Below are 15451 nucleotides of genomic sequence, written 5' to 3' on the forward strand. Positions count from 1 at the left end.
CTCAAACACTATTTAAACATAGAAACACATCCAAAATCAACCCCAAAGTCAACTTTTTGGGTGTGTTTATAAATGAGTTTTGAGTGTGTGTAATGATAAGTTTTTGGTGTGTTTATAAAGTGTTTTGGGTGTTGGGTTTTTTTATAATTTCAACCTCTATTTTGGTTGTTTTAGTGAAACTCCCAAATAATAAAGATAAAATAAAAACTCTCAATTTAGATTGTGACTCCTAACATCCCAGTCTTTAATATTGGAACTGTATAAACATAACGTCATTAGGGGGTATTTTTGCTCACCATTTTAACTCCGTGCACTCATCACTTTTTTTAAAAGATGACAAATGTACATGAATTTAACTATAGTTAACTCTTTATTTATTATTTATTTGATGACATTATTATGAGAGAGAAAGACTGATTTAATAAATTTTTTCCTGATTTACTATTATTCTATTAATTAACCCAACAAACTTTCCACTTTTATATTAATTACCAATTAAGCAAATAACGAATGACATGAATTGTTAAATTCGAATTTGGCTTTAATACGCAGAAGACTAAATATAGCAAATCAATCACCAAAGTATAAAAATAAAAAAGCAATGCATAGTACTAAAAAAACAAGTAACAGCATAGAATAAAAGCCTTTTTTTTTTTTTTATCATGTTATGTTTTTTTTAAGAAAAGAAAGAGTATTCATTGGAGGGAGACACATACATATTAGTTTTTATTTTTTTAAAAAAAACATTTTTTTATCATGTTATGTTTTTTTCAAAATACAAGTGATATTGGAGATGGGAAATCGAACATGGACCACGCCCCTTGCTTTCCTGTCATTTTGTTTTCAATTTATGGGTTTACAAAAATTTTAAAAACTATGACTTGCTAGCTTTAAAAAAAAAACTATTTTTGATAATTAAAAAACCACAAATAAACATGCTTTATTTTTGTGGAGAGAAACATGCTTAAATCATGTCTACTACAATATGGGTGTTGTGACAAACACAAAAACATGTTATCCATAACAAAGAAAGATTGAGATGACACGAGTAAAGCATGATTTTTCTTGCCTTGAGAGAGCACATGTTTAAAACATGTCTACTACAATACAATACAAGTTGAAGTTGCAGTTCATGTATTTATTATGGTTGTGCCTACGAGTAAGTATCAACACAACTCCATCGCATCATGGAAGTAAAATAATGAGAAACAGCAAATGAAATAACATGAATATATTACGAAATTTGAATGAACCATGTTTAAATGGGTTGTGTTAGTGGGTTATACCATAATGAAAAAGTATGTTTGGTCTAAGATTAAGGTCTTAGGTTCAAAACTGCTAAGCAGGTGTGCAAGTAAATTCTCCTCAACTTTTCTATTTTTGACCCAAAAAAAAAAAATTAGGTTGTGTATCACGTATTTAAACAAGATTTCAACTATCTGATAAATCAGATTGAGACATGTCAATCTTTCAAGTAGGATAATAGATATAATTGGATCTAATGACTATGCCTCATTTGTTATATATATATATATATATATATATATATATATATATATATAAAGCAAAAGGCAAAGAATAGTGAAACATTCAAAATACCAGAAAATGTCATTGGTTAATTCAAACATTAAGAATTGAAATTATTAATTAAATGAGGATAATATGGTAAATTCACATTTTTTTCATATTAAAAAAATTAAAATTAAAAACAAAATCAGATAATAGGTCATACTTTTATGAAACATAATTACCCATGTTATCTTTTCTTAATTCTAAAAATAAAACCAATTATCACATGCGTAAGCGTGTGTCAAGGGGCTAGTAATAATAATAATAATAATAATAATAATAGTAATAATAATATGTTCTTGTAATTATTTTTCTTATTCATAAGTACTCAAATCAAAAGGATCAGACCAAAAAAAAGTACTCCAAGGGAAGAAAATACAGCCATCAATTTTCAATAAAAATTCAATAATTCCCACAAATTTTATCACATTTTCTTATACCACAAATTCCCATACCGCTTTTTTGTTTTGTTCTTGTTTTTTTCTCATTAATAAATAATAAAAGGAATAAAAATACATATAATTTTAATTGATGTAACTGAGGCACTTTAGCTGCTAATTGATGTGGTTTAATTTGATAGATACAACTGAACCGCCAACACCTTTGGCCCACAACCTCCATGGACTCCAAAGCTACCAGCAATACAACCTACCAAGTGCAATAAATACAAAGAACATTGAGGAACAAATCGAACTTATTCCAACAGTCTTTGCCTCCTTTTGGGTTGAGCTTTGGGTCTGGCAGCGACTGGTGGAGGGTGTAGGCTAGTTCTATTTTTATTTTTTTGTCAATTCAGAGGAACCTAATTCTAATTCATGTTCCCCACTTATCATTTTTGGCTCAACAAAAAGAATGTTCTGGCAAAAAAAATCTACACATTGTGTTATTGTAGAGACAACATCTGTTCCATTCTAGCTGTATCAGCAAGCGATCGATTCCCAAATACGCTCTAGACGCCGCGTAAAATCTCTCTCTCTACCAAGCAGCACAGAACTGTGATCTGCATTTTTAATGATGGTAACCTCTGCATTAGGAACTGTCATTTGAATGTTGTTGCTGCACTCCAGAGGGACAACATTGTCTTTATCACCATGGATAACAACAACTTTAACCCCAGCTTTGCTCAAAACTTGCAAGTAACCATCCATTAACTTTGCTCCTCCACATATCACATTGTGCATGGTGTGCCAAGCTGAGTGATGGGTGTGTCTAGTCAAGTCCATAATCATAAAATGAAGATCCCTAAGAAGGAAACAGAAGACAGGCTTATCATGAAATGTCGTTTGAAATGGAAGGAACTAAACAATTTGTTTGTTTTGCTACATTTTCTTCTTTCTAGTAAATCATGATATAAATATTTAGTTACCTTCTCCGAGTGAGTAGCTTCACAATCCTCTCCCACATCCTGTGATTCCGGCATACAAGAAAGCAGAAACATCGACCTAGGTGTTCGTACCACGACATAAATGATGTTCCAAACAGGAACGGTGGCCATAGTTTCCTTCCGGCAAGTTTTTCAAGTACTCTTAAGCTATCTCCATCTTTAGAAGGGATGTAAGGCTACAAATGATAAAATAAAACCACATATTCAGAATATGGAACAAAGACAACAGAGGAAATGTATAGATGTCTACAGCAAATATATAAGCTCATGAACTTACAGGTGCTACAAGAGTGATTGATTTTATTAATTTCGAGTGCTTAGCAGCTAACGCAATTGCTATTAAACAACCCATGGAGTGTGCAACCAAGTGGAAAGAATCCAACTGAAATGGACAGATCACAGACTTCTCAATCATTTCCAAATGATCCTTCAAAGTATACATACAGTCCCTTGGCTTTGGGCTTCTTCCAAATCCCAAGAGGTCGATAGCAAACAATCTATAATTACGGTTCACACGTCCAGAAAGATTTGGAAACACTGTTTCTGTCCAAAATGAGGAAGAACAAAGAAACCCATGCAAGAATATCACATTCTCGACTGGCTTTCCTCTGCAATCCTGATCAGTGATTGCTGTCAAATATGAAATGGCAACAATATCAGTGATTATCTTATGCCACATTAGATAGCAACAAACAACCTAAATCAGACAAATGAAAACGCAAGGTCAATATTTCTTGTCCTCCATACTCTCTCAGCAACTAAATGAAAGTCTAAAACCACCCAAATCTACAATTAGAATGTAAATGGGATGCATTTTCAAAATACCTTGCGAGGGCTCCCTAACAACAACGTGAAGCTTCTGATCACAATCATTCATCCATGAAAGACAAGACTCACATCCACAATCAGACCACCTATTGGCAACTGCTCCACCACCAATTTTCCTGGACTTTTTGGCAAATCCAAGAAAACCCATTTCCCTGAAAGCATTTTTCCTCTGATATAGACTCTCTGAAAGCTCACCTTCTCCATGACCACCCACATTCCTCACCTGCTCTTCCTTGCTTGCACAGTAACAAGAGGAGGCCTGCCCTTCAAAGAGCTCATCAATATATCTATACAGGATGCAGAGGAAGTTGTCAAGAAAGTCAAGGATGAGGAAGACAACGAAACTCAAGCCAGAGATGAGAATTGTTATCGGCCTTCTCCAATTTTCCGAGAAAATTTGAGGAGACATGTGAAGAAATCAGGAGGACAGTTGGAGAAACTACCAGTGCACGGGGATTGGGGATACGAAAAAGACATGGCTGTTGTTAGAATACTTGTTCCAATTTTATCGGATGTTCTCGAAAGGACCATAAATTGTTAATACTCGCAATTTGGTAAATGTCGACCAACTTCGACTTTTATTTTTTGGGAAATAGGCGGCTTTTGGCCCCACCTTTGACCAAGCATTCAAGTGACAGCCTCTAAAATTGGAGAAAAACTTTCCTATCACGGGGATGCCAAGTCAGTTTTCCACCTCATTAGCCCAAGTCAATAAGATACTGCCATATGCCAATCTTCTTTAAAAACTTTTAATAGTACACTTTAATCAATAAAAGCAACCAACAAGTAAAATTTCTCTTCATACCATCTCTACATCTGTGCCAGCCCTTTTACTAACCAATTTTTTTTTCCTTTTTCTTTTCCAAAGTTAAGGAGGCGTTTGGTATTCTATTCAAATAGGAAACTCAGAAACTTTGATTTTTCTTAAAAATGAGTTCTTAAATCTATTTTTTAAGATTCAAAAACTTGTTTAGTATGCAACTTGAGAATTGTTTTCAAATCTTAAAATTTTGAGAACCTGTGGGTTGTTAGAAAAAAACTGAAAAAACAGATATTTTTCGTTTTTAATAATGGGGGTGTTTTTTAGTTATTCTTGAGTTTGAGTTTTCAAAAATATGGCTGTTTTGGACTCAAATTCTGTTTTTGAGGTTAAAAAGTTGGATTCAAGTTGAATACCAAACATGCCCTAATGTTTTACATTCTTTTCTTTTTTTGCCATTCCTCTTGTGTCTCTCATGCAAAAACCTTCCATTTGTTCAAAATCGTTCCTGTCTCTGTTCAATCCCTCTCATTCCTCTCTTCTATCCATAGATATTTTTATATTATATATTTTATCTTTTTAACGAAGTGATTTATTTTATTGCTACAAACTAATGACACTTTTTTAAATAATGAAGTAATGCTAATAAAATTTAGTTTGCTGTACAATTTTGTTTTTGATATTAACAACGCAAAGAAGAAGTTTTTTTTTTCTGATATCAATAACTCAAAGAAGAAATGTGTTAAATTTCTTTGATCAAGTGTAACATGGGTAACTTGCATGAATGGATTTATAATTGACTAATCCTTCTTCAAATAACATATCAAGGAAGAGCACAAACTTAATCTCATGTATAAAAGTAGTCTTTTGGCCAGATAGTGCAACAAAAAGGAAAAATAATTATTCCCTTGTACAAAATGTAACCTCGGCCAAATAACATAACAAAAAGAAAAGGAGAACACTACGTCACATCTACAAAAATGTAATTTTTCCAAACTAAAGATTATATTGTTCTTCTTTTGCAAAATATGTTGGTCTTTATACATCGAAATGGGCACATTACGCCTGTTCAAATAAGATGTCCAAACAAAAATTAGAAAACTAATACGAAGCATAGCACATCCTTCAGACGTTCATATTATGAATTGTTAGATAAAAAATGTAATAAGGAAATTAAAAATTCACCCAACATAATCTCACTCTTATTTACAAATAAGAGTTTTTTTAATTTTTAATTGAGTACGACCCATTCAAGATAAAAATATCTCTTAATTATAATCTCTTTGGAAAGAGAAAGACCCTTTGATTCCAATATGAAGAATGAAATAAATAATGGAATTTGATTTGATGTTGCGGCTGCATCCAGGGAATCCTAGACTGCCTACATACCCCATTTTGGGGATCAAGCCTTTTATAGTTCTCAAATAATTTGATTGGACTTTCAAGGAATGAATGACCCTTGAAAGAATTTGTGGTATGAGAAATATTTTATGGAATTTGAATGAATGTGGTTGGACTAGGGATTCAATTTGATTTTGTGGTTGGAAAAGTGTTTGGGGTGAATTTGGTTAAGGACACTAGGGATTCTGTTTAGGCTTGCGGTTGTATTTGGATTGAGTTTTCAAATTGCCTACGTATCCTTGGTGGAATCAAACCGGATATAGTTCCTTGAAAATTTGGTTGGATTTTCAAAGAATAAATGACCCCTTGAAAGAATTTGTATGTTTGAGAGATTTGAATTTGATCTCATTGAAATTTGCAGGGTAGATGACCCATGAGAAAATTTGGAATGGTTTTGTACCATTTTTTTTATTGTTAATGTCCAAATAAAATTAAAAGGCATTTTAATGAGCCCATTGATTTACTCACATATGGTTTGAGGATTTGCAAATTAATCCATTAACCATATAATTTATTTGGACCACCCATAAAATATTTTGAGCTCTTGAAAATTGATGAGTAATTTGTTTTGTCAACTCATCAATTTGTTTTCGGGCCTTAACATTTTTATTAGTTGGCCCATAAACAAAAGGGATGTCAGAAAAGTTTTAAGAGCTAGCTGCATTTGAAATCGATATCTATTTGGAGTAGTAGAGATTAATCCAAACTGAGTCACTCCCATCTTCATCTGGAGTAGTTCAAATCAATTATAACTGGACCAAATTATATATCTCTTCAACTACTCATCTGCCACAATCAATACGGAGCCTTGAGTCGGAGACGCCAAAACCCAAGCAAGACCTTTCCTGTGCTCCTTTCTGTCAGACTTAGACAACATAAACCATTAAAATATTAATTGGAAGTATTCGGAATGTAAAGGCAGACTTAGACTTCATAACCCATTAAAATATTAATTGGTAGTATGGTAACCTAATGGCAACGTCTGTTTGTCAAAGTACATAGGTACTTTGCCTTTTCTTTGTCCTTTTTGGCTTTCTCTTCCCTGTTTTGTTTTTGGTTTCTTTCAGTAATACGAAACTCCTTTTTTTTGTTGCTTTCTTCTTCAGTCTTGGGCATGGCAGGAGGGCTTTCTTTGAGCAGTGAGCTGTGCATCCCTTCCTTGATTTGTGACAAGAATTTTTGCTGGGGCAAAGTCCCATTTAGTTTGGCCTGCAGGACGCCAGAGAAAGGCTTGTTGCCCACTTGTACCTTCATTTTCTTCTTTATTTGTTAAAGACTCCAAGGCTCCAGGGAAATTGAGGGGTGCAAATTAATTCTCTTGTGCTTGACTTGGAGAAGTTTTGGTCTGACAAGAAAACAATTTTCTTTTTGTACAGAGACCTCTTGAATACCTTTGTCTTTCTGTTTGTCATTCAAGAGAATCTGCATTATTTTCATCGAGTGTGTCTATGAACACCTGCAAGGCGCTCACAGCACTTAGGGTTCTTGCGAAAGCCCATTTGCATATTTCACAGAAAAGAGGTCCTTGCGAGAGCTCTTTCTATGCAATGTAGCAGTGACACCACTACTCTATCTCTGGGAAGGATCTAATCCTTTCGTCTACAGTTTCTTGAGATCTCTACTACTCTATCTCTGGGAAGGATCTAATCCTTTCGTCTACAGTTTCTTGAGATCTCTTTGACAAATTGACAGCAGGGACATGGAGGAATTTCGCACTGCACATTCTCAAAGCCTTGGCTTGCTGCTGTTTTGACGTCATTATGGTGGCTGCAGTTGTTAAAGTGTGGTAATTCTATTTAAACCCATTTGTTTTCTTTCACTCCACCGATGTGGGATTCCAACATTCCCCTCACGTGTAATCACACGTCAAGATTCACACATCGGCAATTGAAACTCAGAGGTCGGCTCTCGTTGGGCCCACTTGTTTTTCATTGGAACTTAAAGGTCGGCTCTTAGCTTCGTTGGCATTTTTAAGAGTCCGACTTGTTTCCTTTTTATTTTATTTTTTATTTTATTTGTTGTGACAAGCGTCGTTAGCTTGTACGGGCCTTGGCTCTGATACCGTGTTGAAGATTTGGATTTGTCCGTTGGGTCCCACTCTAACAACACCGATATCGTCCCACTTTACCACCCACCCAATCCATCAGGTGTGGGGTTTTTATCAAAAAAGGCCTCGGTATTAGTTAGAGTGTGGTGATTCTATTTAAACCCATTTGTTTTCTTTCACTCCACCGATGTGGGATTCCAACATTAACAACCAAACCTCTTTTGCTTGCAAGTTAATTTAACAACAAAGAGCTGAACTGGCAAATATAATTATACCTTGCTGATGATGCTTTTGATTTGCTGTTCTAACTAGCGTTTAGTTGTGTTTCTTTTTCTTTCTGGTGACTTTTGCAGCACTTGAGATTTTCTCCTTCTGCTTCTTGCCTTCAATTTATGCAGCACTTCGTTCCTCCTTCAGACTTCTTATTTTTGCCTCTGTTTCTGCCCTTCTTCCTGCATCACCTCTTTTTTTTTTTTTTTTTTGCCCTCTTTTTTTCTTTGGTTCATGCCTTTTTATAGGCAAACATATGAGTGGCAGTTGAGGGAGACTGTTTCTTCCCAGATTGTGCCATCGTTTTGATAAGTGGAGTGGTGGGAGATAACCTGCTCCATGCACGATCTCACCTTGACATTCTTTTTTATTTCTTTTAATTTCTTTTGAGAGTAGGGCAGTAATGAGACTCTTTCTTAGAGATAAATATATGGGATTTTATCTCTAAGCACGTCATTTGGTTGTTGAGTTCTTCATTTGGGCCTCTTTTGATTTAGAATTGATTTGTTACAGCCCAAATACCTATCCAAATTAATCTGATAGGTATCAATTTTTTTATTTCAACATGAATAAAAGTACGATATCTACGTACCTATTGTCATAACCTTGAGATAGATTTCAAACCCATAAAAAGACATCAACCAGCCCTTATCAGTCTTTTTTTTTTGTGGGTAAAGTTGAACTTGCATTAACAAGACCAAAGAGAGGTCAAGATCCACCGAGACCACACAACCAGTCAAACGGCATACACAAGAAAGAAACCAAAGCGACAAGAAAAGTTAAAACGAGATAAAAGCTACAAAACCCAGCACAGTGCCAAAAAAAGCATCACAAAGGAAGCGAGGGACAAGGCAGCTCATCACGAGAGAGAATGAAAACCAGGGAGGTTGGGGGTCAAATGACCCAAGCCTCAGCGCACAACCCCCGACGCATCGACGAAGCTATCCAATCCGCAGCTTGGTTGGCTTCCCTTGGGACCCAAGACCAACGGAGAAACAAAAAAGAAGCTTTAAAAAGCTGAATCTCACGAAGGATTGGGTACAGTGTTAATTCCTTAAAGCCATAACATGTTTAACACTAACCTGAGTCTGACATGGTGCTGGCGCAAGAACTGGATGATGCTGGAACAGATTGGCAGTGCAAGGTATAGAAGTTCTTCTCCTGAGAATCCGATCCTTATAGCTATAACTCTGATGGGTGAATTTCTGTTTAGCTGTGTTGTGTTATTCGGATCTAGGAGGGAGCCTTCTATTTATATGCATCTCTCTAAGTGTCTTGCCCATCAAGAAACACTTAGAGATATCCTTCATGCTATAAGATTAATCCATTCCAATCCTTGTAGAACTAGGAACCCTTAAGCCTTCATTATCCTTATTGAACACTGTTTGAGGCTTGCCTAATCGAGATAGGTTTTGAGTTCCTAATAAACAATAAGTCTTTGTAATCCTAAGTTGATTAGAAGATCACTTTAGTAGGTTTAATGTAATAAACCTTCTTACATTCTCCCACTTGATCAAATAATCAATTTAGACTTATTGTTCATTACTTAATGGCCATGTGGAACTCAAAATTCTCTTGTTCCTTTTATCAAGCCACAGTCATTTTGAAAAATTCATAAAGGACTATCGAAGTACATGGATATATAACATCCAAGACTTTTATAATCACATACATGAATCTGCAAAATACATAAGGCTTCCAACTGGATTGAAAAACAAGAACTGTTTTTGGTTTTACTATATGTGTGACAAAACTGAACAGTTCTTTGCCCACCCTTCAAAACTACCAAGGTTTGAACAATCTTTAATGACTCATTCATAGATTCAAACTGTAAACATAATGTTGACATGATTACAGTTTGGCCTTTGTTCTATTTGTCATCCATAAATAGCAAATGCAGAACATTGTATAAAAGTAATTCAATTAAATCTGCAAAATAAAACTGTCTAGATAAAACTAGTTAACAAAATCAGAATTAAAACATAACTGTAAGAACTCTAGCTCCCACTGACTCCCACTGACTTTAGGCATCAAAACTGAATTGCAATCCCATGCTTGCCACATGCCTGTGAAAAACATGATTAGGCAACCCTTTATTCAAAGGATCTGCAATCATAAAATCTGTGCCAATGTGACTTAGAGCAGTCTCTCCATCTCGAATCTTTTCCTTCGCAGATAAGAACTTTAAATGCAAATGCCTCATTCCATTTGATCTCTTATTTCCTTGTGCAAAATATACTGCCGCAGTATTGTCATTCCATAACTGAATCGGTTTCTGTATTGAATCCACAATTCTTAGCATAGACATGAAATTTTTAAGCCACATTGCCATTGAAGTAGCTTCATAAACTGCTAAGAATTCTGCTTGCATAGTGGAGGTTGACACATACTGCTGTTTCATGCTCTTCCATGCCACTGCAGCACCTGCAAATAGAAAAACAACTCCTGATGTGCATTTCTTAGTATCTTGGCATCCTGCAAAGTCTGCGTCTGCATATCCTTCCAGCTGCAAATTTTCAACCTTTCTATAGACCAGTTTGTACTCTTTAGTTCTCTGCAAATATCTTAATACTTTCTTGCCTGCAATCCAATGTGCTTGACCTGGATTAGACTGAAATCTGCCAAGAACACTTATGCAGAATGCCAAGTCTGGTCTAGTGCAGACTTGTGCATACATCAAGCTTCCTACTAGTGATGCATAGGGCTTGTCCTTCATCTCCAATCTCTCTTGCTCAGTCTTAGGAGATTGTTCACTGCTCAATTTATCCCCTTTTGAGAAGGGAACATCACATCCTGTACAGTTTCCCATGTTGAACCTTCTAAGCACTTTCTCAATATATGCCTTCTGACATAAGCCGATCATTTTCCTTTCTCTGTCCCTGCTGATTTCTATTCCAAGAACATAGTTTGCCTCTCCCAAATCACTCATATCAAAGTGATAGGACATCATCCTTTTAGTGTCATGTAACATGGATAGATTGCTACTTGCTAGCAGAATGTCATCCACATATAGCAGCATGAGGATGAAATTCCTTCCATTGAATTTCATATAGATGCATTCATCCAATGGATTATCAATGAAGCCTTGGGACTTAACAACTTCATCAAACTTGAGATACCATTGTCTTGATGCCTGTTTTAGACCATATATTGATTTCTGCAGCTTGCACACTAAATTCTCTTCCCCTTTTGAGCCAAAACCATCCGGCTGTTTCATATATATTTCTTCAATCAGTTCTCCATTTAGGAAAGCTGTCTTAACGTCCATCTGATGAAGATGCAAGATCAAAATGAGCAACCAAAGCCATTATGACTCTAAATGAATCTTTAGTTGATACAGGGGAGAAAGTTTCATTGTAATCAACTCCCTCTTCTTGAGTGTAACCTTTTGCCACTAATCTGGCTTTATACCTGTCTATTTGTCCTTGTGCATTCCTTTTGGTTTTATAAACCCACTTGCATCCTATAGGTTTGCATCCTAATGGCAAATTAACTAGTTTCCATACTCCATTTTTGCTCATTGATTCTAGTTCAGATTCCATGGCTGCAGACCACTGTGAACTTTTGTCACTTTCCATGGCCTGCTTGAAAGTTGCAGGGTCTTCCTCAGTATTGATGTCATGCTCTGATTCTTGCAGGTAAACAAAGTAGTCATTTGACAAGGCTGGCCTTTTAGGTCTCTGTGATCTCCTGAGCAAATCTGAGCCGATTCGCTGATCCGAGCCGATTCTGGATCTGCATTTCTTCGATTCGGCTGATCCGGAGCCGCTCGCTGATCGAGTCGGGCCGATCTGTCGCATTTCTTCTAGTTCTGCTGATCCGAGCCGATTCTGGCTGGTTTTCTTCCAAGGCATCAAAAGGTAAGATAGTGACTTCTCTTGTTTGGTTTTCAGCTGCAGTTTCCTTAGTTTCCAAAACTTCATCAAAAACAAAATCTGTTTCATCTAATCCTTCCTCCTCTTCTTCAATAAAAATTGCTCTATGTGTTTCCACAAATCTAGTGTTATTTTTAGGACAATAAAACCTATAACCTTTTGTCCTATCTGGATATCCTATGAAGAAACAGCTCACTGTTTTGGAATCAAGTTTCTTCTGCATAGGATTGTACAGCTTTGCCTCTGCCTTGCATCCCCAGGTCCTTAGATGAGCCAAGCTAGGCTTTCTTTTACACCAGATTTCGTAGGGTATGTTGTTTGTAGCTTTGGTGGGAATTCTGTTGGCAAGGTAGTTTGCAGTTTTAAAGCTTCTCCCCATAGAAAAGTAGGAAGCTTTGCACAACACATCATGCTTCTCACCATCTCTATTAAGGTTCTATTTTTTCTTTCTGAAACACCATTCTGCTGCGGTGTTCCAGGATTTGTATATTGTGCAACAATGCCCTCTTGCTGTAGGAAGTTTACAAAAGGTCCTGGATTTCTTCCTTTTTCTGTGAACTTGCCATAGAACTCTCCACCCCTATCTGATCTTACAACTTTTATCTTAGAATCCAGCTGGTTTTCCACTTCTGCCTTGTAGATTTTAAACATTTCCAGTGCTTTGGATTTTTCTGTTATCAGATACACATATCCATATATTGAAAAATCATCTGTAAAAGTAATAAAATAACTGAAACTATCATGTGTATTAACTGGAAAAGGTCCGCAGATATCTGTGTGTATTATCTCAAGTAGTTTCTCACTTCTTATTGCCCCTTTCTTTCTGAGATTTGTTAGCTTTCCTTTTGCACATTCAATGCATGTTTTATCTTGTTCATGGTGATTAAGTGGTGGGAGAATTGATTTTTGCTTAGGAGATTCATTCTTTCTTTTGAGACATGTCCAAGTCTCTTATGCCATAGTGTGAAAGATTCTGCATTACAAGGCTGTTTTGAACTTAACACATTTATCATCTCTGTACTTTGATTTGGTAATTTGCAGTTCAAACGAAACATTCCATCGATCAATAATCCATTACCAATAAAACTTTTACTTCTGAAAATGGAGAAACCAGACTCATCAAACTCAAACTGTAAGTTTGATTTTACAAGCTTGCTAACTGATAACAAATTCCTTGTCATAGAAGGAACATAAACGACATCAACTAATTCCAAAATAAAACCTGACTCCAACTCAAGACTAGCTAAACCAACAAAATCTACTCTAACTCTTTCTCCATTTCCCACGAACACCTTCAAGTCATCCTTGTTTGGCACCCTCTTTGTTTTGAATCCCTTTTCCCTTTTGTTTGTCCAACCAGCGCTTGTATCTTCTGCAATCTCTCTTTAAATGTCCAAATTTCTTGCAGAAGAAACACTTCAAACCTACTGGACCCGTGCCCTTTGCAGACTCATCTTTCCTTTGCTGCTTATCTGTGTTCTTGTTTTTGGTCCATTCCTTTGGTTTAAACTTAGTATCCTGCACCAAATACACTTGTTCTTTTCCTTTGTCCTTTCTGATACTTTGTTCTTCCTGCACACATATACCTATCAAATCAGCAACTGACCATATCTCCTTCTGAGCAATATAAGTAGTTTTCAGTTGTCTAAAAATGCTAGGTAGAGAATTAATAGCAAAGTGCACCATCATGGTTTCATCCACATGGACTTTTAGAGCCTTCAGCTTGTTTCCTATCTCAACCATGTTCAGAATATGAGTTCTTATGCAGCCTTCTCCATTGTATTTCATATCTGTCAGCTGGCTCATGAGTGTACCAATTTCAGCTTTCTTGGATCCTTGGAAGTTTTCTGCAATAGCTTCCATGAATAGCTTAGCACTCTCAGTTTCAATAATACGCCTCTGACCTCTTCCGAAATAGACCTCCTCATGATCAGAATTGCCATTTTGTTGGCCTTAATCCACTTTGCATATTTAGTCTTAGTCTCAGCAGATGCATCAATCGCAGGTACTGATAGAGCTTCATCAGTAAGAACCATCTCATAATCCAGAAGTCCAAGAGCAATTTCCACATCTTCTCTCCATTTCTTATAATTTGAGCCAGTGAGAGTTCGAATCGAGTTATGATTGACTGTACATGTTTAAAACAAGATAAGCACTTTATATATAAATTTCCCCAGAACTTTAATCAAACATACTTAATCACATCTTTGGACAATGATTCAAGCATGCTTATTGACACTGGAAAACGAGTAGATGTGGATTTCCTGAGCAAAAGATCTTCTACATCTTTAGACAGAAGAAAACCTTTCACTAATCCATATCTATCCATGTTCCATGTCGATCCACCATGATGCAAGACATATCAAACTGCTGACATCTTTGGACAGAAAGCCTTTCGACATGTTTTGCATCATGGTGCAAATTCTGATCATAAACCTTGAATATAGTGATCATGCAATGGTTGAGTCGCTTTGGCTTACTCAATCACGGCACAAGAACTGTAAGCAATGATCTGTAGAAAACTTTAAGAACATGATAAAGTTCATACTTTATACTGTTATCATGTTCATACTTTATAACTTAAAACTGTCAGTTATTTATTCTCAATTTTCCTGCACGAGTTTGTTAGGTATAACATGATATAACTTAAGCTCTGATACCACATGTTAATTCCTTAAAGCCATAACATGTTTAACACTAACCTGAGTCTGACATGGTGCCGGCGCAAGAACTGGATGATGCCGGAACAGATTGGCAGGCAAGGTATAGAAGTTCTTCTCCTGAGAATCCGATCCTTATAGCTATAACTCTGATGGGTGAATTTCTGTTTAGCTGTGTTGTGTTATTCGGATCTAGGAGGGAGCCTTCTATTTATATGCATCTCTCTAAGTGTCTTGCCCATCAAGAAACACTTAGAGATATCCTTCATGCTATAGGATTAATCCATTCCAATCCTTGTAGAACTAGGAACCCTTAAGCCTTCATTATCCTTATTGAACACTGTTTGAGGCTTGCCTAATCGAGATAGGTTTTGAGTTCCTAATAAACAATAAGTCTTTGTAATCCTAAGTTGATTAGAAGATCACTTTAGTAGGTTTAATGTAATAAACCTTCTTACATACAGCTGCCAGTTGGAGAGGAAGGGATCCTTTTGAACAGCAGAGTAACAGACCTTTGAGTCTATTTCCAATATACAACGAGAAAAACCCCTCCCATAGGCAAGCTGAATCACATCCAAAAGAGCTTGGCACTTAGCAATATCAGCATAAAGAGCCTGAAAACGACGAGCAACTCCATCCACTAGATTCCCAGCGAAG

The 15451-nt window shown here is 36.2% G+C and overlaps 2 protein-coding genes across 2 annotated transcripts; both read right to left on the bottom strand.

Annotated features, from left to right (window-relative positions):
- Nucleotides 1-2047: 2047 nt before the first annotated feature.
- On the bottom strand, nt 2048-4267 carry LOC103339054 (alpha/beta-Hydrolases superfamily protein). Its single transcript, XM_008242330.3, has 4 exons — nt 3779-4267; nt 3231-3583; nt 2936-3129; nt 2048-2811 (listed from the first exon to the last, which is right to left on the bottom strand). The coding sequence occupies exons 1-4, from the start codon at nt 4188-4190 to the stop codon at nt 2490-2492; spliced, it is 1281 nt and encodes a 426-aa protein (XP_008240552.2). The 5' UTR covers nt 4191-4267; the 3' UTR covers nt 2048-2489.
- Nucleotides 4268-11516: 7249 nt separating this feature from the next.
- Nucleotides 11517-12785, bottom strand: LOC148915051 (uncharacterized). Its single transcript, XM_089043393.1, has 2 exons — nt 12555-12785; nt 11517-12152 (listed from the first exon to the last, which is right to left on the bottom strand). Exons 1-2 carry the CDS (start codon nt 12783-12785, stop codon nt 11517-11519), a joined length of 867 nt encoding a protein of 288 aa, XP_088899519.1.
- Nucleotides 12786-15451: the final 2666 nt, after the last annotated feature.

Source organism: Prunus mume, linkage group LG8, assembly GCF_029339155.1.
Source record: "Prunus mume cultivar Tortuosa linkage group LG8, ASM2933915v1, whole genome shotgun sequence".
Classification (NCBI taxonomy): Eukaryota; Viridiplantae; Streptophyta; class Magnoliopsida; order Rosales; family Rosaceae; genus Prunus; species Prunus mume.